General features: G+C 49.0%; 1 protein-coding gene across 2 annotated transcripts in view; it reads left to right on the top strand.

Annotated features, from left to right (window-relative positions):
- DOT1L (DOT1 like histone lysine methyltransferase) overlaps positions 1-22,828 on the top strand; it is a 255,913-nt gene that overhangs the window by 43,420 nt on the left and 189,665 nt on the right. For both annotated transcript variants that reach the window (XM_069216576.1, XM_069216575.1), the window contains exons 4-7: positions 996-1,059; positions 9,089-9,317; positions 12,480-12,574; positions 16,079-16,141. In XM_069216576.1, coding sequence (XP_069072677.1) covers positions 996-1,059; positions 9,089-9,317; positions 12,480-12,574; positions 16,079-16,141 — 451 coding nt within the window. The remainder of the gene's footprint in view (positions 1-995; positions 1,060-9,088; positions 9,318-12,479; positions 12,575-16,078; positions 16,142-22,828) is intronic.

The following is a 22,828-nucleotide window of genomic DNA, read 5'->3' on the forward strand; positions in this document are numbered from 1 at the left end:
CATGGAGTTTTTGTCTTGAATTGTGGTTTTGCTAAAAAAAAAAAAACACAACCTTCGGAAGAGTCATCAGCCTAAATCTGTTGTTCTATTTTTTGTGGACAAAGGTTCCCAATAATTGCTGTGTAATTTTCCTGCCAGACAACCACAAAAGGTCTGCTTACTAATCTCCTTAAGGCTTCTGTAAAATTTCTGGTGACTTGTGTGTCAGCATGGACAGGGCTCTGGGTGGGACAACATCCCCGGAAATTTTCTAACTTGTGTTGCTCTCTGTTCTTCTCTAGAGTGAAAGGTATCAAACTGTAGTTACTCTTTGCGCACAGTTCCTGTACAAAGAGGGAAACTTTTGTTTCCAACCTCAGTCCTTTGCTCCTTCTGATCAAAGCCCGAAAGCAGGGTGTGTTCTCGTTAAGAATCCTTGGCTGGGTGCACAGTGTTCTCAACTGTGTCTTGCAGAAATATAGGTGATCTAGAACTGCGACCGCCTTTAGAAAAATGCTAAACAAGATTTGTTGCTGTCCTGTTTGGGGTGGGGTGGGGTGGGGGAGGTCACACTCCTTAAAAACAGCAGGTCAGATGTAAACATGTCTCCTTTAGTTCTGCTAGACATGAGAGCACCCAAGAGCTGCTCTGCCCTATGGCTTTCGTCACGGTCACCGGGTGCGCTGTGTAAGGAGTTAGGGCGCATTGCCACCGACTTGTACCCTGAGAGTTCTGTCACAGGCTACCCGTGATCGGCTAGCTACAGCTGTTTGTTTGTGGAAACATCTACCTGGGGCCATCAGCTATTGCAGCCTCTGTTATTTGCTTACCTTATTAATTCCAACCAGTCTCGCTGCCCGGAAGCCATTGGCGGAGTTCAACAATGAGCGGATTAGGAATAGGTGGTTACATGTGGTTAATCCTTTATTGTACCTTCATACAAATGTGGAAAAAGTGCTTACTTTTTGTGTATCTCTTTTATAGTTTCTAAAAAGTGCTTTTGTTTTCTCCCACAGCTTTGAGAGCATGCAGAGACTCTGCGACAAGTACAATCGTGCCATCGACAGCATTCACCAGCTGGTAAGACATTTCTTCCACGTGCCACGTTTCTGTTACTTGGACAACTTCAAGGGCTTCAGCGTCTGTGCAATGACATTTTGTAATGAAGCAAGTAATATAAACCGAACCCTCATCACTGGATGAAGGTCTCCCATGTTTTTTTTGATTGTTTAATTATTAATTCTTTGAATTTAGTGCTTAAGATTCAATTGACTCTGGGTTTAGGGTGCTCCAAGGATAAGCTGATCATGCTTCCTCTTGGAGACCCTCTTATTGTATCACTTGATCAACTAGATTCAAAGTGTTCAGGCCTGACCGAATTCAAGGGAGTTGAACATCTCATATTATGAGTGTGAAAGTTCATTGCCATTGTGAAATAATGCGGAGCCCCTTTTTATGGTCTGGCACGACAGCGCTGATGTCGCCAGACAAATATGTGAAAATCACCAAGAGAGGAGCTTTGGTTTCGTTTTGGGAGTCCTGGCTACATATCTTGATTGGGAAGAGGTTGTGTGCTTCCACAAAGAAGTGTTTGCCCTTCACACAGCTGTGATCACTTTGTTTATCCACTGCCAGATCATGAACTTGCAGGGGCGCACACCTGACATTGTAATGCTATTGAAGGGTCTGAACTAATCAAATACCTTATGGTGTTTACTCTGACTGCAGCACAGATGGGAGGAGGACAGTGTAGGAGGCTGGCCTGGCTTGTAGTGGGTACCAAGGGGTACTTACACTCTGTACCAGGTCCAGTTATCCCTTATTAGAGTAGAAGAGGTGTTTCTAGCAGCTTAGGCTGATAGAGGGTAGCTATAGCAGAGCAGCTTAGGCTGAACTAGGAGACGAGTGAAGCTCCTACAGTACCACTAGTGTCATATGCACAATATCATAAGAAAACACAATACACAGATATACTAAAAATAAAGGTACTTTATTTTTATGACAATATGCCAAAAGTATCTCAGTGAGTACCCTCGGTATGAGGATGCCAAATATACACAAGATATATGTACACAATACCAAAAATATGCAGTAATAGCAAAAGGAAGTAATGCAAGCAATGTAAAGTTACAGTAGATTGCAATAGGAGCACATAGGTATAGGGGCAACACAAACCATATACTCCAAAAGTGGAATGCGAACCACGAATGGACCCCAAACCTATGTGAGCTTGTAGAGGGTCGCTGGGACTGTAAGAAAACAGTGAGGGTTAGAAAAATAGCCCACCCCAAGATCCTGAAAAGTAGGTGTAAAGTGCACCTATATTCCCCAGAGAGTACAGAAGTCGTGATAGGGGAATTCTGCAAGGAAGACCAACACCAGCAATGCAACCAAAGTGGATTTCCAGATAGTAACTGTGGAACAAGGGGACCAAGTCCAAGAGTCGCGACAAAGTCGAGATTGGGCAGATGCCCAGGAAATTCCAGCTGAGGGTGCAAAGAAGCTGCCACCAGCTGGTAGAAGCTGTGGATTCTGCAAGAAGGAAGAGGGCTAGAAACTACCCCTTTGGAGGATGGATGTCCCACGTCGTGAAGAAGCTTGCAGAGGTGTTCCCACGCAGAAAGACCGCAAACAAGCCTTGCTAGCTGCAAGGGTCGCGGTTAGGGTTTTTGGATGCTGCTGTGGCCCAGGAGGGACCAGGATGTCGCCACTTGGATGAGGAGCCCAGCAAGTCAGGGAGCCCTCACAGAAGCAGGCAGCACCCGCAGAAGTACCGGAACAGGCACTTGGAAGAGGAGTGAACTGGAGCTCACCCGAAGACACAAAAGGGAGTCCCACAACGCCGGAGGACAACTCAGGAGGTTGTGCACTGCAGGTTAGAGTTCCGGGGACCCAGGCTTGGCTGTGCACGAAGGAAATCCTGGAAGAGTGCACAGGAGCCGGAGCAGCTGCAAATCACGCAGTACCCAGCAATGCAGTCTAGCGTGGGGAGGCAAGGACTTACCTCCACCAAACTTGGACTGAAGAGTCACTGGACTGTGGGAGTCACTTGGACAGAGTTGCTGAGTTCCAGGGACCACGCTCGTCGTGCTGAGAGGGGACCCAGAGGACCGGTGATGCAGTCTTTTGTTGCCTGCGGTTGCAGGGGGAAGATTCCGTCGACCCACAGGAGATTTCTTCAGAGCTCCTGGTGCAAGAAGGAGGCAGGCTACCCCCAGAGCATGCACCACCAGGAAACCGGCGAGAAAACGGCAGGATCAGCGATACAAGGTTGCAGTAGTCGCCTTTGCTACTTTGTTGCGGTTTTGCAGGCATCCTGAGCAGTCAGCGGTCGATCCTTTGGCAGAAGGTGAAGAGAGAGATGCAGAGGAACTCTGATGAGCTCTTGCATTCGTTATCTAAAGAATTCCCCAAAGCAGAGACCCTAAATAGCCAGAAAAAGAGGTTTGGCTACCTAGGAAGGAGGATAGGCTAGTAACACAGGTAAGAGCCTATCAGAAGGAGTCTCTGACGTCACCTGCTGGCACTGGCCACTCAGAGCAGTCAAGTGTGCCAGCAGCACCTCTGTTTCCAAGATGGCAGAGGTCTGGAGCACACTGGAGGAGCTCTGGGCACCTCCCCTGGGAGGTGCAGGTCAGGGGAGTGGTCACTCCCCTTTCCTTTGTCCAGTTTCGCGCCAGAGCAGGGCTGGGGGATCCCTGAACCGGTGTAGACTAGCTTATGCAGAGATGGGCACCATCTGTGCCCATCAAAGCATTTCCAGAGGCTGGGGGAGGCTACTCCTCCCCAGCCCTGACACCTTTTTCCAAAGGGAGAGGGTGTAACACCCTCTCTCTGAGGAAGTCCTTTGTTCTGCCTTCCTGGGCCAGGCCTGGCTGGACCCCAGGAGGGCAGAAACCTGTCTGAGGGGTTGGCAGCAGCTGCAGTGAAACCCCGGGAAAGGCAGTTTGGCAGTACCCGGGTATGTGCTAGAGACTCGGGGGATCATGGAATTGTCTTGCCAATGCCACAATGGCATTGGGGTGACAATTCCATGATCTTAGACATGTTACATGGCCATGTTTGGAGTTACCATTGTGACGCTATACATAGGTAGTGACCTATGTATAGTGCACGCGTGTTATGGTGTCCCCGCACTCACAAAGTCCGGGGAATTTGCCCTGAACGATGTGGGGGCACCTTGGCTAGTGCCAGGGTGCCCACACACAAAGTAACTTAGCACCCCACCTTCACCAGGTGAAGGTTAGACATATAGGTGACCTTTAAGTTACTTCAGTGCAGTGGTAAATGGCTGTGAAATAACGTGGACGTTATTTCACTCAGGCTGCAGTGGCAGGCCTGTGTAAGAATTGTCAGAGCTCCCTATGGGTGGCAAAAGAAATGCTGTAGCCCATAGGGATCTCCTGGAACCCCAATACTCTGGGTACCTCAGTACTATATACTAGGGAATTATAAGGGTGTTCCAGTATGCCAATGTGAATTGGTGAAATTGGTCACTAGCCTGTTAGTGACAATTTAGAAAGCAGAGAGAGCATAACCACTGAGGTTCTGGTTAGCAGAGCCTCAGTGAGACAGTTAGGCATGACACAGGGAACACATACATATAGGTCACAAACTTATGAGCACTGGGGTCCTGGCTAGCAGGGTCCCAGTGACACATAACAAACATACTGAAAACATAGGGCCTTCACTATGAGCACTGGGCCCTGGCTAGCAGGATCCCGGTGAGACAGTGAAAACACCCTGACATATACTCACAAACAGGCCAAAAGTGGGGGTAACAAGGCTAGAAAGAGACTACTTTCTCACAGACAGTCATTAACCATCATGGGTTTTTAGTTGTGGCTTAATCCACCTGACCCTTTGAACCTACACAAGTATTCTACAGTTCTTTGCTTCAACACAAATACATTTTCATTTCCATGCTCTCTTCTTGTAAGACTTCACATTACCAAACAACATTCCTTTCAATCCAGACCTTTTGGCGTTGCCAGTGCTTTTGTTATGGAGTCAAGAGACAAGGCCACAGCTGGTAAGGGTTTCCATCTTTTGAACTCTCCACTCTTCTCCTGGTCATACATCAAGCTCCAGTGGGAATTCTAACGCCACAGTTGCATTTGGTTACATCATTGTTCCCGGCAATTTGAAATCCACCTGGGATGGTGCTGCTGATGACAGCACTTCATACTGTTGTACCATCCGGCACATGAATGCTAAATAACTCCTAGTGTGTGGTCTTTTCCTGGTTTAGTGATTTGGGGTCAAAATCCTCTTTTTCAAGCTGCTTTTTGAAATTCATGGTATCATTTCATATTCTTATTTTAGGTGTGCTTAATTAGGAATTATTCTCTGTGGGATGCTATTGTGTATTGTCGCAAATGGAGGAACCGACAGAGTGCACAATACCTCCAATGGTTTTAGTTTCCATTTTGGGAGGTTCATGGTAGCTGTTCTTTAGGACTCTCTTCAAGGACTCAAAGCGGTTGCTGGACGGCTGGATTTTTGGCCTCAGCCAGAAAAGCGTGAATTACATTGTTTAGGAGGCCTTCCCCTGAATATTATGTATTGGTATGTTCTTGTCGCAGTGTGAGAAACCTTTGCTTCCCGACAGCCTGACTGCTATAATACCCACAGTCTGTGTAAATTGGCTCAGTTCGGGATTCAAAACCAGATTTTGTCAGATGTCCAGACCTTTTGCTGGCTTAGCGTGGGTAGTGCTGGTGTGATGGGCAGCCTGCTTTCCCTTGTTGAATTAATCCAAAAATGTAGATCTTTCAAAGTTTGCCTTCGGCAGGTGCGTGGCCTTATTCCAGCTAGTGGATTTCTCTGCTGCAGCTTTCTTATTTCGAACACACTATTTAAAACCCCTGTGTAAGGAAATGCCTCCTTGGCATGGTTACCCCCTGCCTTTGCTGATGCCAAGTTATGATTTGAAAGTGTGCGGAGGCCTGCTAACCAGGCCTCGGCACCAGTGTTCTTTCCATAATACTGTACCTTTGTCTCCACAATTGGCACAACCCTGGCACCCAGGTAACTCCCTTGTGACTGGTACCCCTGGTACCAAGGGCCCTGATGCCATGGAAGGTCTCTAAGGGCTGCAGCATGTCTTATGCCACCCTAGGGACCCCTCACTCAGCACAGACACACTGCTTGCCAGCTTGTGTGTGATGGTGGGGAGAAAATGACTAAGTCGACATGGCACTCCCCTCAGAGTGCCATGCCATCCTCATACTGCATATGGCATAGATAAGTCACCCTTCTAGCAGGCCTTACAGCCCTACGGCAGGGTGCACTATACCACAGGTGAGGGCATAGGTGCATGAGCACTATGCCCCTACCGTGTCTAAGCGAAACCTTAGACATTGTAAGTGTAGGGTAGCCATAAGAGTATATGGTCTGGGAGTCTGTCAAACACGAACTCCACAGCACCATAATGGCTACACTGAAAACTGTGAAGTTTGGTATCAAACGTCTCAGCACAATAAATGCACACTGATGCCAGTGTACATTTTATTGTCAAATACACCCAGAGGGCATCTTAGAGATGCCCCCTGAAAACATACCCGACTTCCAGTGTGGGCTGACTAGTTTTTGCCAGCCTGCCACACACCAGACATGTTGCTGGCCACATGGGGAGAGTGCCTTTGTCACTCTGTGGCCAGTAACAAAGCTTGTACTGGGTTCGAGGTGCTTCACACCTCCCCCTGCAGAAACTGTAACACCTGGTGGTGAGCCTCAAAGGCTCACCCCCTTTGTTACAGCTCCACAGGGCATCCCAGCTAGTGGAGATGCCCGCCCCTCCGGCCACTGCCCCCACTTTTGGCAGCAAGGCTGGAAGGGATAATGAGAAAAACAAGGAGTCGTCACTGGCCAGTCAGGACAACCCTTAAGGTGTCCTGAGCTGAGGTGACTCTGACTTTTAGAAATCCTCCATCTTGCAGATGGAGGATTTCCCCCAATAGGATTAGGGATGTGCCCCCCTCCCCACAGGGAGGAGGCACAAAGAGGGTGTAGCCACCCTCGGGGCTAGTAGCCATTGGCTACTATCCTCCTAGACCTAAACACACCCCTAAATTGAGTATTTAGGGGCTCCCAGAACCGAGGAAAGATAGATTCCTGCAACCTGAAGATGAAAAAGGACTGCTGACCTGAAGCCCTGCAGAGAAGACAGAGACACCAACTGCTTTGGCCCCAGCCCTACAGGCCTGTCTCCCCACTTCAAGAAAAACTGCAACAGCGATGCATCTCCCAGGGTCCAGCGATCTCTGAAGCCTCAGCGGACTACCCTGCATCTAAAAGGACCAAGAAACTCCCGAGGACAGCGGCCCTGTTCCACAAAACTGTAACATTGCAACAAAGAAGCAACTTTTAAAGACCACACGTTTCCCGCCGGAAGCGTGAGACTTTCCACTCTGCACCCGACACCCCCAGCTCGACCTGCGGAAAACTAACTCTACAGGGAGGACTCCCCGGCGACTGCGAGCCCGTAAGTAGCCAGAGTTGACCCCCCTGAGCCCCCACAGTGATGCCTGCAGAGGGAATCCAGAGGCTCCCCCTGACCGCGACTGCCTGTTTCAAGGAACCCGACGCCTGGAAAACACACTGCACCTGCAGCCCCCAGGACCTGAAGGAACCAGACTCCAGTGCAGGAGCGACCCCCAGGCGACCCTCTTCCTAGCCCAGGTGGTGGCTACCCCGAGGAGCCCCCCCTCCCTGTGCCTGCCTGCATCGCTGAAGAGACCCCCGGGTCTCCCCATTGAAACTTATTGAAAACCCGACACCTGTTTGCACTCTGCACCCGGCCGCCCCTGTGCCGCTGAGGGTGTACTTTCTGTGCCTGCTTGTGTCCCCCCCCCACCCCCCCCTCCCCCGTGCCCTACAAAACCCCCCTGGTCTGCCCTCCAAAGTTGCGGGTACTTACCTGCTGGCAGACTGGAACCGGGACACCCCTATTTCCATTGAAGCCTATGTGTTTTGGGCACCACTTTGACCTCTGCACCTGACCGGCCCTGAGCTGCTGGTGTGGTAACTTTGGGGTTGCCTTGAACCCCCAACGATGGGCTACCTTGGACCCAACTTTGAACCCTGTAAGTTTTTTACTTACCTGTGAACTTAACATTTACTTACCTCCCCCAGGAAATGTTGATTTTTGCACAGTGTCCACTTTTAAAATAGCTTATTGCCATTTTTGCCAAAACTGTACATGCTATTGTGATTATTCAAAGTTCCTAAGATACCTGAGTGAAATACCTTTCATTTAAAGTATTGTTTGTAAATCTTGAACCTGTGGTTCTTAAAATAAACTAAGAAAATATATTTTTCTATATAAAAACCTATTGGCTTGGAATTGCCTTTGAGTGTGTGTTCCTCATTGCTTGGTTGTGTACAACAAATGCTTAACACTACCCTCTAATAAGCCTACTGCTCGACCACACTACCACAAAATAGAGCATTAGAATTATCTCTTTTTGCCACTATCTTACCTCTAAGGGGAACCCTTGGACTCTGTGCACACTATTTCTTACTTTGAAATAGTATATACAGAGCCAACTTCCTACACCCTGTCCATAAAAAACACTTTATGAATGACAGAAGTTATGTCATTGTCTACAGTGTTGTCATGCCTTAAGCTCACTTCACTGTTAATGGCTGTTCATGTTTGTGATGAGTCAGTTTTTGCCTGCTGGGCCTTTACACTGGTGCTTGCTGCTACCCGTCGTCCAGGGCATTTGATTTGTGGTGTTACTAGACTATAGGGCGGCTGTGGAGAAGGACCAGTCCACACCTGACGATCTTGGGAAGTCTTGCTGCGTGGGAGGGTGATTGTGGCTTTCAGGGAGATCCGTTTTGCCAGTGTTGGCCAGTTGCTGCCCTCAGCACTCACGGACGCAGTAACAGTGTCCACGGACAATGATTGTATAGAAAATATGCTTGCCTCGCTATTTCAGCTCAGTCCCCTCTGTGTTCTTCCTGAGTCTTGTTGCCCACCCAGGCAGTTTGTTCCCCACTTGGGCGGTTGTTCTAGAGCTGTGCTTAGTTAGTCACTGTTGCACAAGTGTTGGCATGCGCAGTGGAATGGGGTTTTCATCCATTGCTTTTTTTCCTATAGTGGAAAGGCACAACACACCCCATGAAGCTGAACACTCGCCCCTCCAACGGGCTCCTTCGCCACATCCTCCAGCAGGTCTATAACCACTCTGTGACCGACCCCGAAAAACTGAACAACTATGAGCCCTTCTCCCCCGAAGTGTACGGTGAGACCTCCTTCGACCTGGTGACCCAAATGATCGAAGAAATTAAGATGACGGAGGATGACTTGTTCGTGGACCTGGGGAGTGGTAAGTATCTCATCTGTCCTAGGACTGTAGAAAGGAGGGGGACAGGAGCACTGGAAGATAGCTTTTAACTTTGCATTTCGTGTAGCTGCTCTTTACGTGACTGAATTCGCCTTGCTATGCTTTATTCCCATTCTTGAAATGTGCTTCCCTCCTTTGGCTCTTGTGGCCTGTTCAGTGGTAAGTTAATTCGTAAATTAAAGGGAAAGGTAGGAGGTGGGTGTAGATGAGAAACTACTACTATATTAAGTTTGAAAATAAAAGTGGTGCACAAAAAAGGTGAAATATGCATTCATTGCCAGAATTTTCCTGCAGAAAGGACTTTTGTCAGAAATTTGACCTGGTTCTCGGGTAGTGTTTTTCCAAGATCAAAAAATGGAAAGTTTGAGAAGAATAGTGAACTGCACGCACCTTTTCAGACCAAGTTTCAGTTTGACAAGGTCCTACACAGAAGTGTATGAAAATGTTTTCCACTTCCTGGTCCGTTTCGTCTACCAGCCCATTTCCTTTCCGAGAGTTCACTGATGTGCTTGAAACGGTGGGCATCTCAAACAGTTAACAAAGGATCTCACCTGTGGCCTCTGTGCTATTAATTCCCCATGCCCCAGAGATATTTCTTTCTTACATACAAACCATCTCCTATGTTTTTGCTCTTTGATATGTGGAGATAGTCACATTGTGACCCATGGAGCTCATTCTGGAACATCAGCAAAATGGAGTCCAGGCGTTCGGTGACCTTATAATGGAAGGCAAGCAGGCCGCTTAGAGGTCACCAGCACTTGATATTTGACTTCTCTGTTCTCCTTACGTCTCCTGATTTGCCTGGATTTGAAGTGTTTTGTTATTTATCACTGTTAAATGTAGTCATCCATATCCTCTTATGTCATTAGTTCCGAATGGGGTGTGATGTCAGTTTCTGTTTAGTCCTTGCGACCAGGGCCCCTGTCATTCCTGGTGTCCTTGGCCTTGTGATGCCATTTTCTGTGAAATGGTTCTCAGTGGTCGGAGAGCTCCCGCTGCCCCAGTGGTTTGGAGAATAGCCTCGCTGAGCGCTTGATCGTTCTTTGGTTGTTCTGATACATGGACGCGTCACTAAGCCCCTGTGACCCGGAAGTAGTTCACTGGGACTCTGTTCATTACCGATTGGCTTCACAATCCCACACCTGCGAGACCGGCTCGTGCCGTCTTCCTGCGTTGTAGTCGGAGCGGGACGCGCGCTGGAGATACATGAAGGGTTGGAAGTGACTCTGCCCGGGTGGTGCTCTGAGGCCGCCCTCCGTCAGGGGCTTTGTGCGCTCATGGCTTTCAGTGTCTTTGCGCGGAGCCTCCTCTCCTTTTTTTGCTGACGCAGCGAAAGCCGCACCTGGCCATTGTTGCAGCAATGTGATCTCCGGAGAGGACCGCGCTCTGCAGCGTGCTGCACCTGTGCACCTTACCCATTAGTGTGCAGCGGGCACCGTGTCTGCCTCTAGTGCAGCCGAGCGGGGTATCCGATGCACACAGCGTCCGCCTTTCAAAGGGGGTTACTAACTCTCGTGCTGTGCATATGTACTGGGTTACAGCGGGGACCCTGAAGAAAGTGTGCACATAGCTGGAAGCCGCATTGATCTTTCGTGCTGTTACCGAGTCTGGAGCCCTTCAGTACTGCCTAGTCAGGGGACTTGGTCACATCTGAAAACCTTGCAGATGCCCCAGTACCTCGGCTGTCTACTATTAGCATTCATGTGGTGCACGAAGATATGGATTTTTCAGCACAAGTTATGACATTTATAGATATAAATAATCCGACCCCTTTTCTTCGAGTTTTTTAAACACACCACCACTTTCATGCCGTGGGAAATCGCATTGGAAGAGGTTATTATTTGCATCCAGTTGTCTTCCGATGTTGTGCATCTTTGGAAGGAGTCTCTGAAGTCTGAACCTCTCTTCCATCCAAGGGACATTACCCCTACATGGAGGCCTTGAGGGAACCTCCTTAGAGTGGTGGCTCATCGGTGGGCCAGATGGGTGCGGTTTTGTGGTCTTCTCATCCGTGAACTTTGGCCACTGATTCTTCTTTGGCTCCAAGGTCAGCTAGAGAGAGCTGTTGATTTGTGGCCCAGAAGATGTACTTAAAGCTACAGGAACTTCATGTAGTTCACGGATATGTTGAGGAACCTTTCTCTCCTGTGAGGAAGGCACAGGGAGCGTGCAGTCCGTGCTTAATTTCGGTGACCCAGCAATTGCACTTTGCCTGAACAGTGAAGTTCTTTTGCTAAGAAAGCAAAGACCAGGCTAGATTTGTGAGTGGGGAAGCTCCTAGCTGATCACAATGTCCTGCTGCAATGCTGAGAAGAAATATTCTGGAGTTTCTCAAGCAGGATTGGTAAAACTGTTGGGCGTGATAAGTTTAACCTATGCTGTTAGGTAGAGATGCATCTATTGACCTCCAACAAGCACCCCAGATTTCCTCAGTGATACAATTGAGCGGTCTAGGTGGATCTTTGAGTGGTCAGTTTCCAAGGAACTGCGCCAGTATTGGATTGTGGGATCATAAAGGTTGGGCCGCAGACAGCCTCTGCTAGCTCCCGCTCTTTCAGCACCTCCAGTGTCTAATGATGCAGAGTCCTTTCCTGGCAAGTGGTTGACCCATCTTCTGCAAGGTTAAGTATTGAGGAGCTAAAAGTTTTGGAGGTAGTAACAGGAAACATTAAGAAGGCTTCTAACTTGAAATGTTACAAATTGAAGTTTTCAGTTGTGGCTTTGTGTGAATCACCTCTCAGTTCTGTAGATTGCTCTTTGTCACCTATTGAGTTCTTTTCATTGTAAAGATGTGCACAATCTGGAAATAATAATTGTCTGAGTTTGGCAATGCCAAAATGAAAATGTGCATACCAAAGAGCACACATGAGAACAGACATCCTGACCCTCTAAACGATCATCTGGACGTGCTACTACGGAATATGGCAATTGATGCCATACCTACGTAGTGGCAATGACTGCTAGCGGATGGCAAATGCTCTGCTTTTCGTTGTGCAGCCTGCCAGAGTTGGATCCTTCAGTGATATTTAATATGACTAGTTTGCTTTTACAATTTTCTGTTTTATATTGCTCTTGCTGATCACATGAGGGATCGCCAGCTCTCTCCACCACACTTATTTAGCTGTTCTTTGTTTCTTATTGCAGGAGTCGGACAGGTTGTGCTTCAGGTTGCAGCGGCTACAGGTTGCAAGCATCATTATGGGATTGAGAAGGCTGATATTCCGGCCAAGTATGCGGAGGTGAGTTACAACACACCGTGCGCGTATTTGAGTATCTTGTGCTCCATAAGATCCTACCACTGTGTAACTTTGAGGGGCGAGGTATGCCATCAGGTGGCAGTGTGGCTGCTTTTGGAAAGGGGGCAGTGATATCCCTGCATGCGGGTGCAGTTAGTGACCTCACATACATTAGGGGGGATGTCTGGGGAGGCCATGATGCCTCCTTCCACACTTTTCTAAGAGCACCAGTGGGGGCCTCCTCTATGTCTATAGTAGAGTGAAGAGGCAGATTGATTAATAATTTGCATGGGGCCAACCCCCATGCAAACGAAGGCACACAGTTAAGATTAAGCCGGCGCACATGTAGCGCCAGGGGGCTCATCTGTGTTACCGGAGGAACCACGCAAACATCTGCAGCCCCTTCTGTAATACCAGAGTGCCTTGTGAGTGTGGAAAGCGATGCACAGGCCTGTTGCACCACTGGGACACTTACAGTAATACATACCCTTGTGAGCCCAGACTGAATTGTGGCTGGCATTAGTATTATGCTGCAGATTCACATAAAATGTGTGAAGAACAGTGTATATACTATGAAAATGCACAATGGTGTGGTAGACTACAGGGGTGTGGAATTTATTAAAATATCTACTTGTCCAGGGGACAGGTTGCTTCTCAAATCTACTTGTCCTGTAAAAAGATCTACTTGTCCCTTTGGTGCCATATAGTGTGGCGACAAATTATGGCAGCAATCTCATTATGTAAGAGCTCTGATAATAGCCTTTCTGATTATGCCAGGGCTACTACCTTAGTAGGGCTTTCAGTTTCAATCCCTACTGTAGCAATTTCCTTTTTTTCCACCTTTCTGCAGATCTGCATACTGGGGCTGGAGGAAGCAGTAAGCAATAGTTCCAGGGCTGGAATGCCTTTGAGTCTGCAAACCTACTAACCTGCATGTTTTAAAGATTTTTACCAGCTTCTCTCTAATATTTTCCCATAATAAGAAAGGTTGGACATTTACTCCTGACAATGGCAGAATTAGAACTTCTTCCAGGGTTGGGAAGAAAGTGGCTGGAGGGAAAATGAACTTGCAAATGCTCAATAGATTTTCACATGAGCAAATCTACACATCGTATTTACCCATGCTAAAATACAGTTCACAAATATTTTATAGGGGTACGACATATACCATGGGTGCACTTTTGTGACTTTCTTTAAGAATTTGGGGCCACATGTCAGTAGGTTCAGATTTGCGACCTGCAAATTGCGAGTCAGAGAGACTCGCAATTTGCGAGTCTCAAATCCGAATGTAGGATGGTGTCCCTGGCACCATCTGTGATTCGCAAGGGCTTCACAAATGCCCACCTCATGAATAATCATGAGGTGGGTCGCAATTTGCGACCCCCTTACGAATGGCGGCCCTCACAGGGATGGTGGCCTGCTGGAGACGGCAGACCACCATGTCTGTGACTGCTTTTTAATAAAAAAGGAAAACGAGATGCATTACAAAAACTAAAAATGAAACGTTTTTGTTTCATTTTTTCAGAGCAGGCAGTGTTCCACAGGACCACTGCCTGCTCTGAAAAAATGTTTACAATGACATTCACAATGGGGAAGGGGTCCCATGGGGACCCCTTCCTTTTAGCGAAAGTGTTAGCACCCATTTGAAATGGGTGCAAACTGCGATTGGTTTGCGCCCGCGTTCGCGGTCACAAAACAATCCTACATTGCACTGCGAGTCGCAATTAGGAAGGGAACACCCCTTCCTAATTGCGAGTCGCAAACCTGTTTACCGAGGTTACCGAATCGCAAAACTGGGTTTGTGCATCGCAATGTGCTTTTTGCACGCCGCAAACAGCGAAAGTCGCTGTTTGCGACATGCAAAAAGCTACCTACATGTGGGTCTTGGTCCCTAATTAGGTCTGGTGTTAACAAAACATTTTGTTTTTATTAAACTTCTATTTCTCTCTCTTTCGGCTGGCTTTACTGTGAGCGATCGCATTCTGCTCTTCCACAAGGAGCATATTGGCACACAAAGTAGTTTTGTTCAGTGTCAGGAACTACAGTGGCAATCAGTGACATAACGAAACTGGAGGGTGCCCCTTTGCAAAGAACATGGAGGAGCCCCCTCTCCAGACTCACTCAGGCCAGGTGCTCTGCTGAAGGAGCCCCCAGGAGGGCAGCTGCGGGGCCTTTGTTATGCCACTGGTGGCAACGTGTGCTTTTAGAGTTCAAAAATGTTTTTTTTTTTTTTTTCCCAGTGTTTGTTACAGTGTTGAGGGCCTGATAGCTCCCACAACAATAAAGTGTTACAAAAGCCATGTCAAAACAAGACACGCATTGATGAAACTAAAGGACTTATAAAAATATGTCAGATCAGTTGGCTTTGTCAGTGTTTGTTTATTTTCATGCTTCCCATAATCGTGTTGAAAATGGTTACACTGATTTTCCATTAGAAATATTTTTGGGAAATGCTAGCATGCACCAACACATTTTACTAAATGACACTTCATGTGCATCTAATCAGAGAGCATTCTGGGAGCATTATACTTCGCCTCATAGCCTAAACTTTTCAAACATGTGTATACACGTTTTTTTTTGTACTGGAACCAACGTCTGTAGTGAAGTGTGACCTTAAAACATTTATTTACAGCACTCACCCTAATAATGAAGGATTTCAAATAATGAACCATAAATACAAGTTCGAACAGCATTATCTTTTGGAAACACATTACCTCAACTGCAGAGAGTTCCACTCTCTGTAAACAGGCAGCCAAAGGGTTTGTGCTGCAGAGGGTTGGGCCTACTTGTCCCAAGGACAAAGTAAACATAAAAACTTGTTGCCCTTGACCCCAAACAAGATGTCCCGGGCGTCGGGCGATAGGAATTCCACATCCCTGGACTAGAGTACATGTAACCTAAGGCTGTTAAGGTTAAGTTATCCTGATGCCACTGAATGTGAAGGCAGTCATTTGCAGAACCTCCACCCTGTCTATAGTTGTTTCATCAGCTGCTTGGTGTGCACGAGCTGCCATTCAGCAGGCATGGGTGACGTGGTCTTCTGGAGTCCGGAACCTACTTTGGATTCCTTGCCATCACCTGTGCCCACCCCGCGCAGTTGTGTAGCTGTGTGTGCATGTGCTTCCCGCCAGCCAATATTCAGATTCATGTCATGCTATAATTATAGAAGCACATTCTGCTTTACCCTGTCCTGCCTTGCCATCGTACCCTAGCCCTCCCACCCCTCCCCAAACAAACAAACACACACACACACACACACCTCCTGAAGGCTTTGCCACTGAAAATGTTCTTGGCGGTGAAAAGATGGTTGGAATTGAAAAGCACCTGGAATCCACCTGGTAATGAGGCCATCATATTGTCCTCTGATATGATTGATAGTGAGATGTCTGTATTGGATGTGGTGTGCGTGGCAGGCCTGCAGCCTGAAGTGAACCATGGTGGACTTGTAACCATCACTGAACAGTAGCCATCGTGTGACCTGCTTTTTCGTGTTTATCCCCCCCGCAGACGATGGACAGAGAGTTCAGAAAATGGATGAAGTGGTATGGGAAGAAGCATGCTGAATACACAGTGAGTGAAATGTATTTTTGGAACATTTGCTTCTTGTACAGATCTTGTTGTCCATGGAAGGAGTAACAAAAAACCAACAGAAAACCTGTAGCATGCCTTGGTACTCCTAACCAGTGTTGTGTGCGTTTGGTTCTCCGCCGCTTCAGATGGGAGTCACTTCATGCACGTGCCCCAGGGTGTGTAAGGCCGTGTGCACTCCTTGTGCAGACCCCTCTTCTGCGCCTGGCACAAGCGCCTCCTTCCTGTACAGGAGGGAGAGAAGCCCTGCGCTCACCCTGCTGCCACATCAGCCTTGTCTCGCCGCTTACCTGTGTATGTATTAGCACTGCTTGTAAAGCCGCCTTCACGGTCCGTCGTCGGTCTCCGAGTGAGGGGGAGTGCATTAGAGTGTTTGCCGAGAAGGTGCAGCCACGTTTCTCTCCAGCCGGATGCACGTTTAGAGCTCATGCTAAGGTGCAGCCACCTTTCTCTCCAGCCGGATGCACGTTTAGAGCTCATGCTAAGGTGCAGCCACCTTTCTCTCCAGCCGGATGCACGGTTAGAGCTCTGCCGTGCACCTTTTAGTCACTAAGGTGCAGCGGATGCACATGTAGAGCTCATGCCGTGCACCTTTTAGTCACTAAGATGCAGCCACGTTTCTCTCCAGCCGGATGCACGGTTAGAGCTCTGCCGTGCACCTTTTAGTCGCTAAGGTGCAGCCACGTTTCTCTCCAGCTGGATGCACGGTTAGAGCTCTGCCGTGCACCTTTTAGTCGCTAAGGTGCAGCCACGTTTCTCTCCAGCCGGATGCACGTTTAGAACTCTGCTGTGCACCTTTTAGTCACTAAGGTGCAGCGGATGCACATGTAGAGCTCATGCCGTGCACCTTTTAGTCACTAAGATGCAGCCACGTTTCTCTCCAGCCGGATGCACGGTTAGAGCTCTGCCGTGCACCTTTTAGTCACTAAGGTGCAGCCACGTTTCTCTCCAGCCGAATGTACGGTTAGAGCTCATGCCGTGAAGGTGCAGCCACGTTTCTCTCCAGCCGGATGCACGTTTAGAGCTCATGCTAAGGTGCAGCCACCTTTCTCTCCAGCCGGATGCACGTTTAGAGCTCATGCTAAGGTGCAGCCACCTTTCTCTCCAGCCGGATGCACGGTTAGAGCTCTGCCGTGCACCTTTTAGTCACTAAGGTGCAGCGGATGCACATGTAGAGCTCATGCCGTGCACCTTTTAGTCACTAAGATGCAGCCACGTTTCTCTCCAGCCGGATGCACGGTTAGAGCTCTGCCGTGCACCTTTTAGTCACTAAGGTGCAGCCACGTTTCTCTCCAACCGGATGCACGTTTAGAACTCTGCTGTGCACCTTTTAGTCACTAAGGTGCAGCGGATGCACATGTAGAGCTCATGCCGTGCACCTTTTAGTCACTAAGATGCAGCCACGTTTCTCTCCAGCCGGATGCACGGTTAGAGCTCTGCCGTGCACCTTTTAGTCGCTAAGGTGCAGCCACGTTTCTCTCCAGCCGGATGCACGTTTAGAACTCTGCCGTGCACCTTTTAGTCACTAAGGTGCAGCGGATGCACATGTAGAGCTCATGCCGTGCACCTTTTAGTCACTAAGATGCAGCCACGTTTCTCTCCAGCCGGATGCACGGTTAGAGCTCTGCCGTGCACCTTTTAGTCGCTAAGGTGCAGCCACGTTTCTCTCCAGCCGGATGCACGTTTAGAACTCTGCCGTGCACCTTTTAGTCACTAAGGTGCAGCGGATGCACATGTAGAGCTCATGCCGTGCACCTTTTAGTCACTAAGATGCAGCCACGTTTCTCTCCAGCCGGATGCACGGTTAGAGCTCTGCCGTGCACCTTTTAGTCACTAAGATGCAGCCACGTTTCTCTCCAGCCGGATGCACGGTTAGAGCTCTGCCGTGCACCTTTTAGTCGCTAAGATGCAGCCACGTTTCTCTCCAGCCGGATGCACGGTTAGAGCTCATGCCGTGAAGGTGCAGCCACGTTTCTCTCCAGCCGGATGCACGTTTAGAGCTCATGCCGTGCACCTTTTAGTCACTATCTAGTGCCTCGTGTGTTGTGCATTTATTTGGAGTCCTGGCTGCGATGAGTAACATGGCCATTTCACCATTCGCTCAAAATGTCGTTAGCTATGAAATGTGCTCTTTGTCTGGTAGGATAGTTTTTATGGGAGTGTATCTCCAAATTTACATATTCAGTTTTTTTGGAAGGTGCATACTGCCAAATCAACAGAGTTGTTGGAGAGTATTTTTCATCCTGTATCTGTGCTTGCAGGACTAGCGTGGAGACTGGAGTGCAGACACGGGTGCAAAGTCGAAAGGTTCCCTTTTTACTGGGCTCATTTAGCGGGGCGGAGAAGCTGTAACAGTTTATGATGACCGTAATAGAGCTATGTATCCATCGATTGCCTCACGGAAAGGACGACAGCCTTCTCTTCGCCCCGGATGTATGAAAGAAGAAAGTAAAGGTACTCGGCTTCTCGAACAGCCTGCACAGAGCCGAGCCACCGTCCCACGCACACCCAACGTGCGGGGCAGAGATAACTCTGTTAAACATTAAGAGCAGAGAGACATTTCTGTCTCCGCCCCTCCCCTGGGCAGGGGAAGCTTGTGCAGCGACTGATAAGAAGCCTTCACCCGTTGCACGATACTCTGCAATGTGCTCATCCGCTCGTAACCTCTGAACTACTCTAAAGCTGCAATGCGAGCCTCGGCGCGACCCGTACGTCCTGACGTCCGGGTCAGTGCACCGTAGCACAACACGCATCCACTCCAGGTGGCCTTTCCTGAAAAGCCCCGTCTTGCTAAGATTGCAGAGTGCTTTGGGTATTTTAAATTTTAAAAAAAGCAGAACCTTTAATGGCTGGCATTGGCTGAATAAAGCCGTTCACACATGCGAAAGCTGTCCATGCTGCTGATCTCGAGGAGGCGCTCCCAGGCTTTAAATGCTTCGCCCTGCTTCTTCGCGTTTTCTTTATACTCCCCCATTACTTGTGTGTCCCTGTTTGTCCCCAGCTTTGCCCTGGATACAGGGTGAGAAAGCCTCTTCAGTTTCCTTCAAGCCTGGGCTGTGGCCGGGCAGGGAAGGTTAGGGCGCCGCAGGGAGCTTGTCCCCAAGATATCAAACTTGGAGAAGCGCTGGCTGGGGTCGCCGGCCTGTGCGGCTCCGTCTCGAGTCTTCCAAAGGCCCAGGAGTGGGATGCTATGCTGGCTGGAGACAGCGCCCGGAGGAGGGCCCGGGCTTCAGTATTCTGGGAGGGGGACGCAGGACCGACGCATCCAGATGCATAGGATAAGGACGGGGGACAGGTCTCCAGCAGCAGCCTGGTCTTCGTGTGTAAATGAGACCAAAGAATGGACAGGGTATATGATGCTAATGTCTAGGTGCACGGACGCTTGAGGCACACCTTTCAGTCTGAATGCCATCACCCTAGCAACCGCCCGTCACATCCCAAAGATAATGACATCCTCCTCCGTTGCAGCGTAGTGTTCACCCTTTTTGTTTAATGCAAATTAATGTACTACTTTTTTTAGTAGTCCATATTTGCATACAATGTAGGACTTTTAGAAATTGTTCGGTATTTCGGGTGGTGGCTTTCAGTGCTGCCCATCCGTATAAAGTCACATCATGGTGGTGTCATTTTATCCTCCTGTTAGGGAAATTGGCATAAATCAATATCTGTGAACGGTTTGCAGACTCGACTGCAATTTCTTGGGGGAAAAAAAATCTATTTGTTGAAGAATATATAGCACGCAATCTAACATGGTGCTTAGAGCAGTAGCAAAGCTTCTGAAAAATAATGGCCACTAAGTTCTTATGTGTAGAATGAACATGGACACTTTATGAATGAGACCAACATTCCTTTATGGCGGAGCTGCTGGTGGAAATGAACTGAAATTCAAAGGAGATGACAGACCTGTACCAGGTGTATAGATTGTGGGAGTGGATCTTGGGGAAATTAAGCGAGACAAATGTGTCATTCGGCTGCGTAGAGACCGAATTATTAGAAACAGCAAGTGAGTAGTTGAAGTCTCTCAGTAACAGACCTTAAGGGAGGGGCGAGGGCAGGTGAAGAACACACCTCGGTGTCGTCAAAACGGCTGTGCCAGTCAGAAGTGGTGCTCTCCTGTGCACTGCCACATGCAAGGGGCAGCGAACTACACCCGCAGCACCCCTTACTAGCTCACAGGGCTACTCTCCAACCTGCTGGTTCCCTGCTAGTTGTAAGACTCCTGGCTGCCCTTCCACTGCCTGAGTGGAGCAGACCACCCTGACCCGTGGAGTTGCGTGGCGGGGACTGACGTCCCCTGAGAGCGCGCCCGTCTCCTGCTTTGTCACACTAGAAGGCCTGTCTGCTCCAGATGGTCTGACCTGGCCTCCTTGTTCATTCGTTACTCAGCAGGGGGATTACAGTTCAGTGGTTGCTCCGAGCCCCCCGCTTACCTTCGCCGCTGCACTGCTTGGAGTTGGAGGTGGCACTCCATGTTTTGTGGTTGTGTGTGAAGGGAGTCTTTACAAAATCTCACCCAAAGCCGCTGCACAATGAGCTTGGAGTGTTGATTTTTCCTTGGTAGAAGTGGAAATTGACCATATGAATGGCTCAAAAGTATTTGCGGTAACCCATTGCTTTCCCAGCGATAAGGTCATCTGGATACCACAGGTTACAAAGCCCCCTGCACAGTTTTTTTTTTTTCACAGTTTTTTTTGTCATGTTTTCTCAGTCCCCATTCTGTCCATTTCCCCTATTTTGTCAGGACAGACTACCGAGACCCACTCTTGACCGTCAAACTCTTTACCCCTTATGTAACTGTATGTTCGATGGCATGTGTAGCTGCAGATACACATGCTGTGCATTATCCTGCCATCTCGTGTTGGGCTCGGAGTGTTAAAAGTTGTTTTTCTTCGAAGAAGTCTTTTCAAGTCACGAGACCGAGGGACTCCTTCCTTTCGGCTCCATTGCCATGGGCGTCGACTCCATCTTAGATTGTTTTCTTTCCGCCATCGGGTTCGGACGTGTTCCTCTACGCTCCATGTTTCGGTTTGGAAAAGATAGTTATCCATCGGAAAATTAGACGGTATTGTTTGCGCTCGGTACCGGGTTAGTGCTAGCACATCGACACCGCAGAAAGAAAAGTTCCGGCAGCCCTTTGGGGTTTCCACGCCTCGGTGGGGCCTGGTCGGCCCGACCGCGTCCATCTTCAACGCTCATGGACCGGACCACCTTCCGCTTCTGCCCCAACTGCCACGCAAAGTATCCTTATACAGACCAACACTTGGTCTGTAATCTGTGTTTGTCCCCTGAACACAAAGAGGATACTTGCGAGGCCTGTCGGGCATTTCGATCCAAGAAGACACTGCGGGATCGTAGAGCTCGAAGACTCCAGATGGCGTCGACACCGGCCGGACACACCGACGTCGAAGAAGAGGCGGGATTCTCCTTTCGAGACTCGGACGAGTCCGAGAGTGAGCAGCTGAAGACGCAGCAAACCGTGAGTAATCCAGCCCCGGCAAAAACTCACTCGAAGATCATGAAGGCCCAGGGGATGCCACTGCCAACAGGCCATGGCTTTACCTGAAAACACAGTGACCAAACATCGGCACCGAAAAAGGCCTCCCAGCAGCCGAAGACATCCGATTCCGGTCGAGATAACGGCTCCGAACAGACTCGGCACCGAGATACCGGCTCCGAACAGACAAGGCACTGAGAGTTCGGCACACCGAAAGCCAAAAAGGTTTCCTCAGAGCCGAAAAAGACTGTCGAAATTTTTTTGGTACCGAAACATTCTTCCTCGGAGCCGAAACAAAGCTCCTATACAGAGGAACAAGGCCTTTCCACACACTTACAAGGCCACACATTTGAACAAGAGCTGGGCATGGGAGAGCCTGACCACACCCAAAGAATGCTCCATATCCAAAAGGACACGGGGAAAATCAGAACTCTTCCTCCAATCAAAATGAAGCGGAAGCTCGCATTCCAAGAGGTGGAAATGCAGCCAAAGGCAAAAGTGGCAAAAGAGAAAACTCCACCACAATTTTCGCCACAACAATCACCAATACATTCGCCACATCTGTCCCCGGTAGCAACACCCCCAATGATGCAATCACCAACGCACACAGGGATGAGTCAAGATGACTCGGATGCATGGGATTTGTATGAAGCACCGGTCTCTGACAATAGTCCCGAATGCTACCCGGCAAGACCTTCACCACCTGAAGACAGTACTGCTTACATGCAAGTGGTTTCCAGGGCAGCTACATTTCATAATGTAGCATTGCATGCAGAGCCCATAGAAGATGACTTCTTGTTCAACACTGTGATCGGGCGGACCCGAACACTTCCTCTGCACTGGCAGACACCGACGTGTCGGATAGTCCCGACACGTCACTTCCACGTTTCCGTGGGAACGCTCCCTGAGCATGGACAGCGTTGCCCGGTTGCCGGGGAGACACAGGAAGGCTTCCGGGCCGCGGCGGTGAAAAGGGGGTGTTTGCCGCGATATCGGAGAAGGAGAAGGAGCGGGAGGAGAGACGCCGAGAAACGGAACCCGAATAGAGGAACTGACGAGCATCGCCGATACCCTGAACAAGGACGTGCCGGAGGGAAAAGAGACTGTCGACGGAGGAGACCAGCTGACAGAACGCCCAGGAGCCGGCCACGACCCAGGAGGGTCGTGGCTTGCTA

The sequence above is a fragment of the Pleurodeles waltl genome, chromosome 12 (assembly GCF_031143425.1).
Source record: "Pleurodeles waltl isolate 20211129_DDA chromosome 12, aPleWal1.hap1.20221129, whole genome shotgun sequence".
Classification (NCBI taxonomy): domain Eukaryota; kingdom Metazoa; phylum Chordata; class Amphibia; order Caudata; family Salamandridae; genus Pleurodeles; species Pleurodeles waltl.